This window comes from Notolepis coatsorum, assembly GCF_963971535.1.
Source record: "Notolepis coatsorum genome assembly, chromosome: 2".
Lineage (NCBI taxonomy): Eukaryota > Metazoa > Chordata > Actinopteri > Aulopiformes > Paralepididae > Notolepis > Notolepis coatsorum.
In genome coordinates this window covers 184,200,533-184,218,034 of record NC_140166.1, presented here as the reverse complement: position 1 = coordinate 184,218,034, position 17,502 = coordinate 184,200,533, and the positions used below count along the sequence as shown (strand labels likewise).

Genomic DNA, 17,502 nt, shown 5'->3' with positions numbered 1-17,502 from the left:
GGTTGGTGGTTCAAATCCTGCGCAAGCCCATGTCCATCCCACTGCCGTTGTGTCCTTGGGCAAGACACTTAACCTTAACCGTTGGGGCCCCCGGCTTGATAGTGGGGCTTCGGCTATGTCCCCATATCAGGGGCTTCGAGGGCGCAACCTCTATTCCACCGCCCTCTGGGAATTTCTTTTTTGCTGTGCGCACAATTGAGAGCGCCTCAACGTGATTTGTCCCTGAGAACCGGGACCCTCGACTAGCCCTGGGTAGGCTATTCGGGTGTCTTTTAAAACCTCTCGAGCGTAAGCTATTGGAGCAGCTGTCTTAAAGACTGCATGTCTCACGGCTGCTACCTCTGTTAGACGGATGGGTATACGCTCGTTCAGGTCGACCAGTGTACACCTGTTTTACAGGGGATATTACTGACCTGACTCAGCCTTGGTTCCGAAAACTGCCCGGAGCTCTTATAAACGAGCCGCTGTGGTTCTAGGGCTGTTCCATCTCCCCCCTCACGCGAGTGGTGTGGGAAACAGCCGTCACCTTTTTCCCTGTTCCGTGCACTGGCATTATGGCTTACAGATGCACGTGGGTCCTTGGGCTGCTGGTCAACTGTTCATTAGAATATCACAGTGGCCCTAATGTGAGAGGACACGTATGCTGCGGCTTCATGGTCCTCATCAGGACCTTTTGTGGGGTTCTATCTCGTGGACCTGGCCGAGGGCCCTGCCTCTCGTGCGGTCCTTAGAGCTGGAACCTCTTCTGCATCCCGGTGCTAGGTAACTGGCGTGATGCATGGTGAGGTAGACGGCGGGTTGCGCACAATCTACTCATCCTGTGCGTTTTGGGTAACTGCGCCCTATTACGCATGGTCGGAGTCCTACCCTCCGCTCCTCGCTAGGCCTCCTTCACGGAGAAATTACACCCCAGGAGCAGCCGCTGCTCCTCCATCTCCCTGCACACCACCGTCACCTCTTCGATGGACAAGCCGAAAAGCCCGTCCTCAGAGAGCAGGGCAAGGAGAAGCGGTAGCTTTCTACAGTCCTCCAGGGACGACTGCTCTAGCCAGAGGTTCCTACTGTATGAATGAGCATCATCAGAGCCATACATTTTCCGGAGGCTACACCCTGCAACTGTGTTAGATGCAGGATAGCACCCCGTTTTTTGATGGTCGTAAAGGGGACCTCAGGGGGTACATTTATCACGGCTACGCTCCCTGCTCCGCCCATGAGTCCCATAGGCGAAGCGAGACGTGAGCCAGTATGATATATAATGGTGGTTATCATATAACCCTAGTTATATGATTACTGGCGAAGCGTCTCGCTTTTCGAGCACTGAATGAATGAAAACTTTATTTAACAGATTGCAGAATGGGTACAATACAGTACGGCTCAATACACACAATTGTTAAGGGGATGCAGACCAGAGAAAGACGTTTGTCTTACATCAGGGTCCCCCATTTTCAATTCATAGTGACATTTATGACATACACAACATATGACATCATGACATTTATGGCATAGGGACATACATGACATACAGGTATATAGTACTGTTACATTTGTGACATATACGATATGCAAATATACAGTACTGTTACCCATAGATCCTGCCAGAGTATATACATATGATGTGGAGGGGACTGTACATTAGGAGGGGGTGGGTGGGAGAGAAGTATACTTACGGTGGGGGGAGAATATACATACGGTGGGAAGGAGACTGTACATTAGGAGGGGGTGGATGGGTGGGAGAGAAATATACATACAGTGGGGAGAGAATAATACATACGGTGGGGAGGAGACTGACTATTAGGTGGGGGTGGGGGGTATGGACATTTACGGTGGCCAGTTTCGAATTGCAGCCTCCCGTAGGTGCTCTTTAAGAGCGATTTTGAATGTGGGTAGGGATTCACATTCCTTTACAGCTTTGGGTATGGCGTTCCACATTGATGTGGCATAATTGCTAAACGTGTTTAGTCCCTTGTTTGAGCCGAATCTGGGTTTAACATGATTTGTTGAGCTTCCTTTGGTGTTGTGGTCGTGGTATTCACTGACCTTTGGGAAGTATTTTGACACCTTAGTCGTATAGTGTATCTTGTAGACCAGGCCCATTGCAAGTTGCTGTACTCTGTCGTCTACTCTAAGCCATCCTAGGTAGTCAAAGTGGGCAGGGGACCCCTGACTGTTTTTTTCGTTTGAAATTTAGACTCGGAAGGGTGATCTGATCACATCAGGACATCCCATGGGTGAGACGCTTCGCCAGTAATCATATAACTAGGGTTATAGGATAACCATAATTTTATCACACATCACAACATCTGTGGCATTGCGCTGTGTGATAAAACTGCAGATTTTAGAGTGGCCTTTTATTGTAAACACAAAGGATAAGTTTAACAGATCCCATAGAAAGGCGGCTTGGGGAGGATGTACATGGAGCTGTGCGCCCAGCTGGGATTGGATGAGGGAAGGAAGAACGTGTGCCTCTAACCATAGAATAGCCTCTGAAGGGAGGGCGAGACTCTGTTAGCCTAATCATTATACTTATATGCACATCGCAATTATAAACATTAAAATATAGATACTTACCTATACTTGCGTTCGGGATATAATCTGTACAAATGGGTAAAGCGCATAATACTGTACATGACAATGAATGATCGGTATGTAAACAATGACATTTGACACACATACTGTACCTTGTATTTCCTCAAAGAGATAAAGACAATGAGGAAGGGAAAGGGGGGATTTTAAAGGGGATACTGCGGGAAATTAGGCGAAGAGCGAGCTGTCCCAGAACCGTGTCAGTGGAGCAGAATCGTGTATTTAATGGATTGGTTCGGTTGGGCTGGACAGGCGGAACCGTGGGAATAGGAGGCAGGCCTGGTATGAGGAAACGATGGGGCGCGCGTCATAGTGTGGACTTCATCCCGGAAATCCTATCCTATATGGATCCTATATGGATATGTATGTATGTTGAGATGTACTCTGTTGAAAGGGTCCATTGACTAATCATCAACCCGGGAGTGCGTATAAACCTGCCTGATTAACAAATGGTGTGCAGGCTTGTAGGATCACTTGTGGTAAGGTTTACTCTTTCTTATATATATATATATATATATATATATATATATATATATATATATATATATATATATATATATATATATATATATATATATATTCTAAATATAACACTGTCTATGTACATACCTGCATATAATCCTTTTGACATATATGTAGAGATACTATATCAATATCTGTGTGTGTAAAGGTTTATGTTTATGTTTATTTAGGATCCCCATTAGCTTTTTCACTTGACAAAAGCTATTCTTCCTGGGGTCCGGCACACACAACGATACAACAATATTCAATACATTACATCATTATCAACATCAATTACATCATCAATTACATCATTATCAACATCAGTTAGGATGATATTGTACAAGATATTTATTAGTCAAAAGTATTAAAATCAAATAATTAAAATCAAATAAATAGTGCTTCCTGAGCAGCACTCACTGCCATCAACATAAATACAATTAACAGTCAATTGGTTTTCACCGCTATGCCATAAGGGTTCAGTGCATGCTCGTTAGTAGATGGTATTTACATTTTTGAGACGGGATTGCAGACGTTTCTCAACCAGAAGCCATGATACATTTCTGTGCATAACTCCAATGTTAGTGCGCTTTGAACAGTGGAGAGCTATAGTCTGGCAGCCTTATTTTGAGCTATTTGTAGTTTCTGTATATGTGTTTTTGCTGCTGATGACCATATGCCGGGACAGTACTCAAGATGTGACAAAACCAGAGCCTGGATGACTTCTTTCAAAGTGGTTGGTGTTAAATACTTTGTGCATTTTCTTGTCACAGCTATGCTCCTTCCTATTTTTGTTATGATACTGTCAATTTGCTTTGTCCACTTTAAACCAGAATCAAGAACCGTGCCAAGCCACTTAGCCTCTTTTACCTGTTCCACTGGCTGACCAGCCAGAGTCAGGCTTAATATGAAATTAAAGTTACAAAAGGTTCTCATCTGTCTGAAGCCTTGATTAGATCTATGATGTCAGCAGCCTAAAAACCTCCCCATCATTGATTGAAAGACAATGGAGTAGATTGACCGTCTAAAAGGTAATCACTCAACACGCTGCTATCACTGATATTCCTCCCCTCTCACTCCAGTTCCAGCTTCTTCCCCTGAAAACGGCCGAGTTCCAATCCAGCCACTTTCCTCTCCAGCTCTCTCTGACATGGTACACAGGGTTGCAGTCATCGGGGCGGGCCCCTCAGGTCTAACGAGTATCAAGGCCTGTCTAGATGAGGGTCTGGAACCAACCTGCTTTGAGAGCAGCCATGACCTGGGGGGTTTGTGGAGATTCAAGGTGAGGACAGCAGCTGTTGGAATGAATACTGTGTGACCACTCAGATGCCATAGTCAAGCTTGGGATGGATTGGAGCATATACAAACATGGTTGTTCTACCCTGCAGTAGAACAACCATGGCATGTTGTGAATTTCATTCATGTAAATAAAAATTCTAAACTTCATCTTAATGTCCTAATTTGGATATTTATTTCTTATTTCTTTTACCAACATCACATACAGACTTGAAGAGTTTGACCTGTACATGGAAAATACTTGGAACTTTCTTAAGCCATCAGAATATAGTAATGTTTTCCTCCAGTGTTTACAACCATTACCAAGGCAACCAAACCTTTTACCATACATATAAAACAACATTACGTCATAAATCATGGGATAACCGTCCGCCATCTTACCTGGGTCTACCTTTTTGCCAGGGTATTGTTTACAATAGCCACATATGGGCAGCAACTATGGTTGTCGGCTGTGCAGCTCCTAATTACAGGGAGGCTGGCATCACTTTCCATACGTCAGTATGGAATAAATTGGTGTAGTGGAAAAATACGAGGATTATAAAGACAACATACGCCTCTTTTCAGCAAGTTTAGAACTGGACTCAGGTAAATTGGCTGCCATATGATCCCATTCCAGAATGTCATGTTGATTAGAATGTCTCTAATTGATCATGACACATTGCATCTACTGTTTTATATACACAAAATGCCACAAATGCAATAATAAAAAAAAAACATGTATACCTGTTATCCGGTGTTGGTCCTTGTATCAAGATTTCAGTCAACCAACTAAAGAATGAAAACATATCTCTTTCTTGACTTACTTACAAACGATTTATTTATGGTTAGATTTATATTCACTGCACAACAAACCATGCTTAGGATGATGAAGACACATAGGGCTTGTAAAGCTCATCGATTTCCAAGGTACCATTGTGCCAGTAGGTCCCAAAGCCCTGAGAGCAGCACATTATTATGCTAGATAGTGATGTAATGATGCAGCCCTTGATGAGAAACGTGAAAGGAGACGAGCCAAAGCTGCTGGACCTGAGCCCAAGAGCACCAAGCAGCCCCTACCCTCTGAACTTACGCTTGCAGCCCAAGAGCACCAAGCAGCCCCCACCCTCTGAACTCTTGCTCGCAGCCCCCACCCTCTGAACTCACGCTTGCAGCCCCCACCCTCTGAACTCACGCTTGCAGCCCAAGAGCAGCCCCCACCCTCTGAACTCTTGCTCGCAGCCCCCACCCTCTGAACTCACGCTTGCAGCCCCCACCCTCTGAACTCACGCTTGCAGCCCAAGAGCACCAAGCAGCCCCCACCCTCTGAACTCACGCTCGCACCCAAATCACATTCATAAAGTCCACTGACATGAGCAAATCTCACTTTTTACCGCATGCAACTGTGTGTACTTTTGCACTATCGTGCGACCTTGTGATTTGCACTACTACCATTTACTATTATTTTAATTTGATAATAATAGTATCACCTTTTATTAGTTAAATACTGATAGTGGTTCACACCGTGCACATCCACAAAGAGAGGAATGTGTTATATTTCGTACTTGCATCGCGTCCCGCTCTTAGCCATACCGAGATATACCTCATCTCATGTACCTATTGTACTCCATCAACGAATAAAACCAAAATACACCCCTCACCTGCCAGGCCCCGCCCCTAGTGGCGTGCTACATAGGACTGGGCATGGCCACCACTCACTCTTCCTCTATTTTCGTTTCCATCATAGCGGATGCAAGACGCCCTATGCAACTAGTTGATTCGAAAAGTTTAGATAATATTGGGTACTTACGGAGATTTGCTTACCCCTGGAATCTTCGGGGTATGTTCCAACGACACGTCAGGTCTATTCTGATGTTCCCTTGTCTTGTGGCAGCAGATCGAGGAACAGCGTGCGAGGTTGGCTATCGAGCCGGCTCGCACACAGGTGAGCCCTGTGTCATCAGGCATTGATGCTAGTGTTAGTAATGCTGGTTTGTTTTGTTACACAACCATGTTGTGTGTCGGCGCCAGGGGCGGGATGGTTTGGTGAACGTTCCACTGAAGTGGACGGGTTCCAAGCGATCCTGGAGCGTGCTGCTAAACACTAATGCTAACGCTAAATGCTAATGCTAACACTACTGCTGAAATGCTGGGCACTGTTCTAATGTTCCCCGCCATGGGATGTTGCCGCTTTTCCCTCCTCTTAAACCGGTTCATTGATGAAGGTCAGTCGGTAGCTAATGTGGGTTTTTTTGCTGAGTCCTATTTTTCCCTTTTACGGGTAAATGGGTTGACAACAGGGTGCAGGGCGGGTGTGCTATGGCTAGGTAGCCTAGCCAGGTAGCATCGATCCTGTGCCTCGGCGGGGCTGGACGGTGTCCCACCCGGAAGCCGATGCTTGAGAGCGAGTCGGCCCGGCGGGTGGCAGTAGAGCTATACTGCTGCAGGATGGAATTTAGCGGCGGCCAGTGTTGTGGCTCAGCTGACTGTTTTCTGTCCACATTAGCGTCGAACGCTATGCTATAGTGGGGCTACTGTTTTTGTTCTGTCTCTCTGCTACGGGAATGTCTGTCTATGCTACAATCTTCCCTCCTCTCAACCGTTCATGCTGACGGTCAATTGGTGTATACTGGGGGAGTAGTGCGGGGGGGGCTTTGTTTACCTTCATGGGTAAATGGGCTGAGGTCTAGGGCTGGTGTGCTGTTGTGAATATTATGAATGAATGCGGGACTGGTTCTCTCTGGTCCGCCTCCCCTTAACGTTGTGTACATGGGCTTGCCCATTCTATAGTATGTTCGTGGTGTTAGTTCATCTATTCATTAACCCCTTCATGGTGCACACCACAGTGGAGGTTGCTGTTTACAACCACCACTGGTGCTCCGTGTTAGCATCAGTCCTTTGCTTTTGACATGTTGAAACAGTGCCCCGCCCGGCCGACGCCATGAGGTGGGTCGGCCCGGCGAGTGGCTGGTGGGCTGCTAAAGCCTGTACCGCCACGGTATGGAATTGGCAGCGATTAGAACTGTGTTCGAATTGCTGTTTTCGGTCAAAAAATTGTGTCTGGTGGCGGGGCCTTGAGGCCAGCCGACGTCGACACATCGCGCAAGGTTGTTGACGTTATTAGCTTTGACCCAGCCGCAAGCTATAACCGCTCAGGGATCCCCTCTCCGCAGAGTATTTTGGTCTTCCGCTGGAGCGTGGGCGGTATTTGTCCTAGGCCCCACACCGCCTCACGCCGCGCAGCCAGAAGAAGAGAGAGCACGGCCTCGTCAGCGGCGATGACGAGGCCCTCGACAGGCGGCCATTTTCCCCCCCGCCAGAGGTATCCTGGGCGTTGAATCGACAGGTGTCCACAAGGCCGACAGCCTTGGCGGCCGAGGGATCGGCCATGTTGGATGGGCTCGGCTTGGAATATACAAGCCGTCGCCGTCCTGCCGCGAGCAGCCCGCTCTCTGATCACTCCCTCCCCCAACACCAGCGGAAAAAGGGGGCTCTGATTGTTTCCTTTGGCTGCGGGCCGCGTGCCTTCGTTGAAGCGCGGGCGGCCCCACTTTTCGCTTCTCATGGGGACAGGGGCTGACACCCAGTTGATGGCTGAGCCTGGGTCTGTCCGTGAGAATGTTGTGCTGTCAAGCGGCTCCCACACCATAAGCTGTGTTGGTTGAGCCTGGTGTTACGTCTGTCAACTATAGGTGTTGTCAGCAGGGGGGCTCGAAACCTTTTGAGGCACACAGTGCGGGCTTCCCTGGCCTCGCCTTCGCCAGGCCAGGTATCATGTTGGTGCCTCCCACTCCCGCGAGATTGGCAGTGGTCTGAAAAGAAGAGGTGCGCGTGATTTAGGTGGTAGTAATATCACTGCAGGGCTACGGTGTGTAGGAACCCATGGGGTCCTCACGCCTTGCATGTCCGGCTGCAGAACAACTCCTCAGCATGTTCTGGAGGGGTGTTCAGTGGCGGGGCTTTTGTCACCTAGATTGATGTCAGCTTCCCCCGTATCAAACCGGCCCTTTCTGTCGGGGTCCCCCCTTGGGTGCGATTGCCTCGTGGGTAGTGTCAGGTTCCGACCCGACTCCACGGAACGCTCTGCTCGCACGGGTCCAGGGTTGGCTACGCACAGCAGGTGGGACCGGGCCGCCTATCTACAGTTCCTTCCGGACCTGCGCCACATGGCGGCAGGTGCGTTGGGAGTGTCATCACATATGGCTACGGCAGTACCATATGTCAAGGTGGATGGAGAGAACGCTGAGGTGGGGACTTGTATTTACACAACCCCACCCGTTTTCGGGTTTGGTACAGACCCTATTGTCAGGGTCACCAGCAGTGACAGCTCTAGTCGACGAGATCTGATCTCTGTGGACGAAGCAAGCCATCGTCGTGGAGTTTTCCTCCCGGTGTTCTCTGGTGCCTGAGAAATCGGGAGGGGGGGGGTGTCAGACCCATGTTGGACCATGGGAAGGTTCGGTATTTTTTGGATCGTCTCCTACCTGTTGAACACTGTCAGGTGGGGGTCTGGTTCTCCTCCATAGACCTGTAGGATGCGTGTTCGCATTCCCGATCTTCCGGCCTAGGGCTTACCAGCGCTTCCTTACAGGGTTAGCGTATGGGTACCAGGGGCTGCCGTTCGGCTTTTCTCTGGCTCCCCGCATCTTCACCAAATGCGTGGAGGCCGCACTGGGGCCTCTGCGTCGTCAGGGGTTACGAAGTGTATTCTGCCCTGCCGACGTTCTGGTCCTTGGCGGTCAAGGTGGATCGTCAGGTCTCATGCCAGGCAGGGTTCCTACCAGCCTGGGGTTGCTGTAGACTGGAAGTAGAGTACTCCTCTTCCCAGTCAATGGGTGGAGTGCTATGGGCATCCCTCTCAAAGCATGTTGCGACACGCTCGATACGACGTCAGTGTCGTATATCGACAGACAGGGAGGAGTACGCTCCCCCCGTCTGCACCGGGCGGCGGGCGGCTGGCTATGGGCGTCCTCCATCTGCGCGGCCTGAGGGCTCCCCACATCCCCGGCAGGGTGAATATGGGTACAGGTGTAATGTCGCGGGGCGGTCCTCATCCTGACGGGTGGGGATTACGTCCGGACATAGCCAGGCAGGTCTGGGACCGATGCCGTGCCGCCTGGGATTCTTTCCCCATACATCTGTTAGGTCAGTTGTTGGGGCGGGTACGTTGAGGAGCGCAGGTCCTTGATCCTGATTGCACCGGACCGGGGCGCAGCTGTGTGGTTCCCGGTCCTGATCCAGCTACTGGTAGCTCCGCTATGGCCTATTCCTTGGTCGGCGTAGGCCCTCACTCAAGCACACGGGTCGCTGTTCAGCACCCGGTGTTGTGCCAACGTCTGATGGTTTGGCTGGTGAGAGGGTAAGTCTGGAGAGGATGGACCCTTCTGTGGTTGATACCATCCGGAATGCGCATGCTTCCTCCACTGTCGCGCTTACGCGGGCAGATGGCGTATGTTCCAAGAGTGGTGTAAGGCGGGGGGCAGGGACCGGTGTCCTGCCCCCTGGATACTGTCCTTGTTTACCTCCAGTCTCTCCTTGATAGACTGTCGGCTTCGACGGTGAGGGTATATGCAGCAGCTATATCCTCTTATCATGAGGGATTTGAGGGTGATGTTTTGTTCAGCCACCCTCTTGTGAAGCGTTTCCTGCTTGGCGCCCGACGCGTTAAGCCGGTAAAACGCTCTTTGGCTCCGAGTTGGGATCTTCAATTGGTCCTCGGTCGGTTGTCCTTGGCCCCGTTTGAGACTCTTGAGCAAGCGCCGTTGGAGCTGTCGTTCAAGACCGCGTTCTTGCTGGCCGTCACCTCCGCTAAACGCGTGGGTGTGCTTTGTGCTCTCTCGGTACGACCAGAGTGCCTGTCTTTCGTTCCGATTGCGGTGCCACTCTGCGGCCTAATCCTGCCTTCGTGCCTACAAATATCCGGAGTTCCTTCTGCTCCAGGGATATTGTGGTTCAGGCGTTTCATCCACCTCCTCACGCTAGTGAGTTAGAGGCGGGCCTTCACCTGTCATGTCCGGTCCGGGCTTTGGGGATTTACCTCAGCCGTACTCAGGGCCTCAGGGCTACCGATCAGTTGTCTGTTACGGTGGTTCTCATGCTGGTAAGGCACTATCGAAACAGCGCCTGTCCCATTGGTTGTGCGAGGGCATTGCCCTTTGCTACACGTTGGCCGGGCTGGCTCCCCCTGGGGGCGTCAGGGCGCACTCCACTCGTGGGGTGGCAGCCTCTGCCGCTCTGCTGGGTGGGGCCTCGGTGGAGGACATCTGTGCTGCAGCTTCATGGTCCTCCCCGGGTCGCTTCGTAAGGTTTTACCTCATGGACATGACCGGGGGTTCTGTCTCCCAGGCGGTTCTGAGGTCTGTGGCCTCTCCTGCTTCCTGTCCTTTGGTGGGGTAGCAGGGGTGTGTGGGTATGGGCCACAGTGTGTTGTGTCGCACGTGGTTCCGCCTGTGCTGTGTGTTCAAGGGGTTCTAGTTCCCTCTTGTTCGCACTCGGGTGGAGTTGACTGCGCCCCCTCTTCATTAGGAAGGATGGGGTGACGGGACTCCCCTTCCCCCTTGATGTGGGCTTACGGGTCCTCAGGGGGTGCATCTGTTGGGCCTCGCGTTCGCTCTACCCCATATCTCGGTATGGCTTAAGAGCGGGACGCGATGCAAGTATGAAATATAACGACAGGTTATGTATATAACCTAGTTATATGAGTACTGGCTAAGCGTCCTGCTCTTAGCGTACCCTGAGTTCCCTTGGGGAAACTTTTCTTTGGAAACGATTTTTTCCGAGGAAGAGTGAGTGGTGGCCATGCCCAGTCCTATGTAGCACGCCACTAGGGCGGGGCCTGGCAGGTGAGGGGTGTATTTTGGTTGTATTCGTTGATGGAATACAATAGGTACATGAGATGAGGTATATCTCGGTATGGCTAAGAGCGGGACGCTTAGCCAGTACTCATATAACTAGGTTATATACATAACCTGTCGTTTTGCTGGAAGCCAGAGAGGGTGGAGAGGGAGGAGGAAAGGCAATGCAAAAAAGAAAATGCTAAAACACTTGACGCTCATTGTTCTTGCTCAAATATGCCCACTAGCCGTTTGTGGAGCAATTTGCATTTTTCTGGGTCACAATCATTGGACGCTGTTATGAAATGTTAAATGCTGGATGCGATGCCCCAAGACAAAGGTATACCTACTTTGGTAGTTAAAATCTCAGCAAAATGATGGATTATACAGTCTATGTGAAAGCCAAGACTTCATTCAGAGACTAGTTTCGGAGCTGCCTTTAGCCATGCAGTTCAGGAGTCCTCGGAACATTGAAAGACATCACTATCTCAGATTAATCTTAATTTTATTCATAGGATTTACTTAACTCCTAGACGTTTGCACCTAATGGGGCTTACACAAGACCCTCGATGCTCCTTGTGTTTAAACGGTGATCTTGGTACATTTATGCATATGTATTGGGAATGCCCTCCTGTTAAGATATTCTGGGAAGAAGTAACCACTCAATTATCAGAATTTTTATTTCTGACCATACCTGTATTCTGTATTCTTCTGTATTGTTGTTGAATGATGTTTCTCAGTTATCAACCTCTGTACATGTAAAGAGACAAATTTTGTCCGGTTTTACGGCTGCCAAAAAGCTGATAGCATCACGCTGGATTCAACCGGATAAAATGTGCCGGCCGGAAGGTATGGATTCTCACCTATCTCGATGTGATTTATCTAGAGATATCTACCGCACGGATTTTAGGTGTTAATGAAGCCAGCATAGCAATCTGGTTAGATGTGGTGGAGAAGATAAAGGGTAGCATATGAACTTGTAATCCCCGGTGTTAAACGGATTAATGAATGTATAGTCCAAGAGGGGGCCCTGAGGGGGGGGGGGGGGGGGGGGGGGGGGGGGGAAGGGAAGGGGAAGGAAAGAGTGAGGAAGAGCAAGCAAGAGCATGTATTGTATTGTATTGTATTTATTATGTGTATGTCTTTTAATCTACATTTATTTTGATTTAAGTACTGGACTGTAATTTTTGTTATTATTATGTCGGTCATTGTCCTGTGATTTATCATAGATTTCTACTATTAATGTATTGTGTCGTGTCTAGTTTTATGTTAAAAAAGGGAAAATAAAAAACATTTGTTCAAGACATCACTATCTATCGTGACACAGCATGACTATTAAGAGTTTAATATCAGAAAAAGCAAACAGTGCAGTATGAGTGGATATCTGTCTCTTTTGATATGTTGATATTGTATCTCTGCAGGAGAAGCCGGATCCTGGCAGGGCCAACATCTATCACTCTGTGATCATCAACACTTCCAAAGAGCTGATGTCATACAGTGATTTCCCTCCTCCTGCTGAGCTCCCCAACCACATGCATCACTCTGAGGTGTTGGTCTACCTGCACCTCTATGCTCAGGCCTTCAAACTGCTGCAGCACATACACTTCCAGGTCAGAGGGCATTAGAAGTCTCTTCTTCCTGTTTATATTCTAGAACTGGACCAGGACGGGTCAATTGCTGCTTCTGAATTCTCCATGCTACATGATATATTGTAGCGGTTCTGTTTTTTTTTTTTAACAAAACACCATATCACACAATACACTACAGTAATAATAATAATAATAATAATAATAATAATAATAATAATAATAATAATAATAATAATAATAATAACAAACATAACAATATCAAATAACAACAACAACAGTACAGTAATGACAATAATAGAAATAATAAATACAGAGTAAAAAAAAATGTAAATAATTAACAAACCTGTAAGATTCTGGTGTTCTTTAGCCTCTAATCAACTCGTCACATGTGGTTCCGTGAAGTTTGCGTTGTGTTTGCTGTCTCTTAATGGTTATCTTACTATCACACGCTGTCTCACCACATTGGTACATCCGTAATCAGAAGAATCGACACTGGAAACGTGATCTCTTTCCTTAGATCGTGATGTTTATTTTCATAAACATAGACTCATACAAGATGGAACAGTTTTCAAAGTTTTTGAAAGTCGTTGAAGAAACTAAATTCATAATTCTAATGATCTCTCTCGATACCCGCTCAGTGGTTGTTAGCCAGGCCTGGACTGGCCATCTGGCATACCGGGCATTTTCCCGGTGGGCCGACTTTGGGCTGTTATAATTTGATTACATTTTTTTTTTAGATTTGTATAAAAATGCCCACGACTGGCCCACTACTATGCTGGGACAGCGGCCCATTGGTACTGACTGACACTGGGCTGGGCCCAATCACATCTCTTACTAAGCACCCCCCCGCCATTCGTATGGTACATGACTGAGAGGGGGGCTGGTACATGACTGAGATGGGGCTGTGGTACATGACTAAGAGGGGGCTGTGGTACATGACTGAGAGGGGGGCTGGTACATGAATGAGATGGGGCTGTGGTACATGACTGAGAGGGGGCTGTGGTACATGACTGAGAGGGGGGCTGGTACATGACTGAGATGGGGCTGTGGTACATGACTAAGAGGGGGCTGTGGTACATGACTGAGAGGGGGGCTGGTACATGACTGAGAGGGGGCTGGTACATGACTGAGAGGGGAGCTGGTATACATGACTGAGAGGGGGCTGTGGTACATGACTGAGAGGGGGCTGGTAGATGACTGAGAGGGGGCTGGTACATGACTGAGAGGGGGCTGTGGTACATGACTGAGAGGGGGCTGGTAGATGACTGAGAGGGGGCTGGTACATGACTGAGAGGGGGCTGGTATACAGGACTGAGAGGGGGCTGGCTGGTACATGACTGAGAGGGGGCTGGTAGATGACTGAGAGGGGGCTGGTACATGACTGAGAGGGGGCTGGTATACAGGACTGAGAGGGGGCTGGTACACATGACTGAGAGGGGGCTGGTATACAGGACTGAGAGGGGGCTGGTACACATGACTGAGAGGGGGCTGGTATACATGACTGAGGGGGGGCTGGCTGGTACATGACTGAGAGGGGGCTGGCTGGTGCATGACTGAGAGGGGGTTGGTACCATGTATTGTGCATCATTGTAGGTCAAACCATTAAAAAGTTCATTTCCACAGCAGTCATTTTGGATTTGGGTCTCTCACAAATTTCCCCCGCCTTTTTAAAAAAGTACACCCAGGCTAAATTTGTTTATTAACCCTCCTAGATGACAAATCCATTGAGAGACGGACCTTCGCTCTCCACAGTCACGGAAGTGCCACAGATTACCCGAATCCTTTCCTGTTAGCCGAAGCTAGCTCCTCGTGGCGTTCTCCTCCCCCACCGTCCAGCTATAGGAGGGTGGAGGGATCTCTGCTGTCTCTCTGTCAACGTGTGTGCTTGTCTGACTAGTCTCCCGGAAGAACCCACAGCTTAATGTCTTCAAGTCTCTATCTCTCGCGATGTCGAACTCTCTCTCTCTCTCTCTCTCTCTCTCTGCTGTGGCTCGTTACTATAGCAACTGCGGCCGCTTGTCACCTCTGACCCAATCAAACGCTGCTATGGTTTAAAATGCACTTTCTCTATCTATCTCTGCAAGTCTCTGTGACCTTGGTGCTGCCTTATCGCTCCCACAGGGGCTGTGCCCAGACCCTGCACCCTGTCTCTATCTGCTCCTCAGCTTAAAAGCCCTGTTGGTGTTGATATAAAGCCTGAGTGGAACACATACACACACAGAGTAGATGTCTGCTGTCATCTACAGATATTTACATTATATATACACATATGAAAAACAAGTGCTATCTTTCAATACCCTACAAAAGACATTAGACATGGCTGATATTTGAAGTTGTTGGATGGTTGCTACATGATTGTTTAAATCCCACATTCCTTTGTGTCAGGCTATTTATTTGTAGAAGGGTGGATTATCCCTGCTTATGGGAGTAGTTATACACAGCCACCTAGTAGCAGGATACAGTAGAGTTCAATCTACGAATTTGCTGCGAATGGGGTGGAAGGGTTAAATAAATATACCACAGTCATAAGTATTTACCCGGTCAACAAGGTTAGCATATGATCAGAAATAGACACTCACAGCGGTTAGGTGGCCGAGCGGAGATTGCGTTCGTCACCAACCCCGGAGCTGTTCGAATCCAGCTCACAGCTCCGGGGTTGTCACCAGCTTGGCTGGCCGTCTGCACTAATACAATTGGCTGTATTAGAGGGTGGGAGAAGCTGGCGGGGTGGGTCCGGGTCGTTGTAAACAGCGACTCCTACAGTTCGGTCGGGGCGCCTGCTAAGCGCGGATAGGACTTGAGGGGGATAGTGTGGTCCTCCCACACGCTACGCCCTCTCGATGAGAATCCGCGCTGCCAGGTGAAAAGAAGCGGTGATTGGCTGGACGTGTGTCGGAGGAAGCACGTGGTAGCCTCCACTCTCCCAGATGATCTGACTGTGGGGGGTAAGTGCGCAGCGACCAGGAAGGGACTGGGAATTGGCATACGACTAACATTGGGATGGGAGAAAATCGGAGGAAAATGGAGGGGGAAAAAGATCAATAAAAAAAAATAAAAAAAAAATAGACACTCACACCGTGCTCCCATTTACTTCTCCTTTATGTAAGCCTGGTCAATTAGCAGTTACAAGTTATACTTTATGTGGTTCATATGGCATGTATTCACATTAGGCACCGGGTGCTCTCACTTGTATTATAGGGGAACACTATTCCCAACATAGGCACCTCGTGCTCAATACATTATTAGTGTAACTGAGGGGTACAATTCCCTGACTGTATTGATAAGTATGGTATCATTAAACCACTACCGCTTGATGTACTTTAACTTCTGGCCATACAGTACACGATATCTAAGTATGATGAACACTTTCCCACATATGAAATCAGGTCCACACAAATATAACAGTCGAAGGTTTAATATAGCAAAAGGTATATACAACATTCACTTAATTACATTTATGATTTGAATGCACTTGTAAGGCAAATGAGTATTCGTAGGCAAATCAACACTGAATGTCCAATCTCTGGTTACGCAGGAAGCAAGTATACAACCTGGTTCTTTAGGGAACTATAGCGATGGTACTTAAGGATTATAGCGGGATACTAAAGGGGTCCTGCTGGTTGTAAGTCAGTAGGGGGGGGGGGGTTTGGAGAGCCGTCAGCTGCATCCCATCTGGCCAACGATTCCTGGGGAGAATTCAGGTACAGAACACAGTGCCCGCAGGATCTTGATCCACAGATGAATACACTTGGGCCCTCTTGTAGACGGTAGCTGTAGGCTGTAGGTCCACAACGAAGGAGAAGCGAGGCAGCCTCGGTCTGGGTTGAGCGCCGTCTCACCTGGGCTCCTCTCGGGGGTAATTCCAACACTCACCGGCGTTGGCTGTTATCCGCTCCACAAATCAAAGCACCCAAAGCAAATAGATATTCCATGCCGTATAGGCTCAGCAGTCGTCCGGGTAGGTAATCCAATGTGCAGGTCCCCCTCGGTCCTCGTCTAGAACTCCTCGGATGCAAGCACCACACGTGGTCTGCCCAGCCTGGTTAAGCTTCCAGATAACACGAGGAGGCGATGGGGGTGCTACTCACTTTAGAACTCGATACCGAACGATGCACCATACATAATAGACTATTATTAACTTAATAGAAATACGTCCCACTCGACGGTACAGTGCCAAACTATGACAATTCAGCTATGAATTTACACGAGGTCTCAATGCCTATTCTGGGGCCAAATAGGCCATACTGCACCACACGTGGGTCGTGGGTGAGGCTTCACGTCTGTTACTAGGTTGGAGGGTAAAGGACTAATGGACTAAAAGAAAGTTCTACTTTACTTGCGCCATATTTATATGCACGGTGAACAAATAGTACCATTCGTATTTCGGTAGCCGTATTCCTACGCGGAACCGGGGCTAGTTGGGACATGTTCGTCGGCACTATTGAACTTGACTCAAGGGGCTTGTCTGCTGGCGCCAGGTTCTTGTCCAATGAGAGAATGAACTATTATGGGCTGTAGTAGACTAAAGGGATATTCAGTGTATATGTACAAAGAATATACAAGGGATATCAAACGATATACAAATACTATTAAATATATATCCATAAATAAATATATATATTCGGTTTAATCTGATCCTTCACAACAGCCGCCCCCTAATTAGTCCCACCTAATTAGCTAAGCAGAGACAGATTAACCGCACTGTCTACCACTCAAGGTCCGCT

General features: G+C 48.4%; 1 protein-coding gene across 1 annotated transcript in view; it reads left to right on the top strand.

The window, feature by feature from the left end:
• Positions 1-17,502, top strand: part of LOC311223638 (uncharacterized protein) — a gene marked incomplete at its 3' end in the record, with an annotated part of 115,252 nt that overhangs the window by 64,747 nt on the left and 33,003 nt on the right. The window contains exons 16-18 of the mRNA XM_084308412.1: positions 885-1,011; positions 4,167-4,366; positions 12,611-12,799. Coding sequence (XP_084164538.1) covers positions 885-1,011; positions 4,167-4,366; positions 12,611-12,799 — 516 coding nt within the window. The remainder of the gene's footprint in view (positions 1-884; positions 1,012-4,166; positions 4,367-12,610; positions 12,800-17,502) is intronic.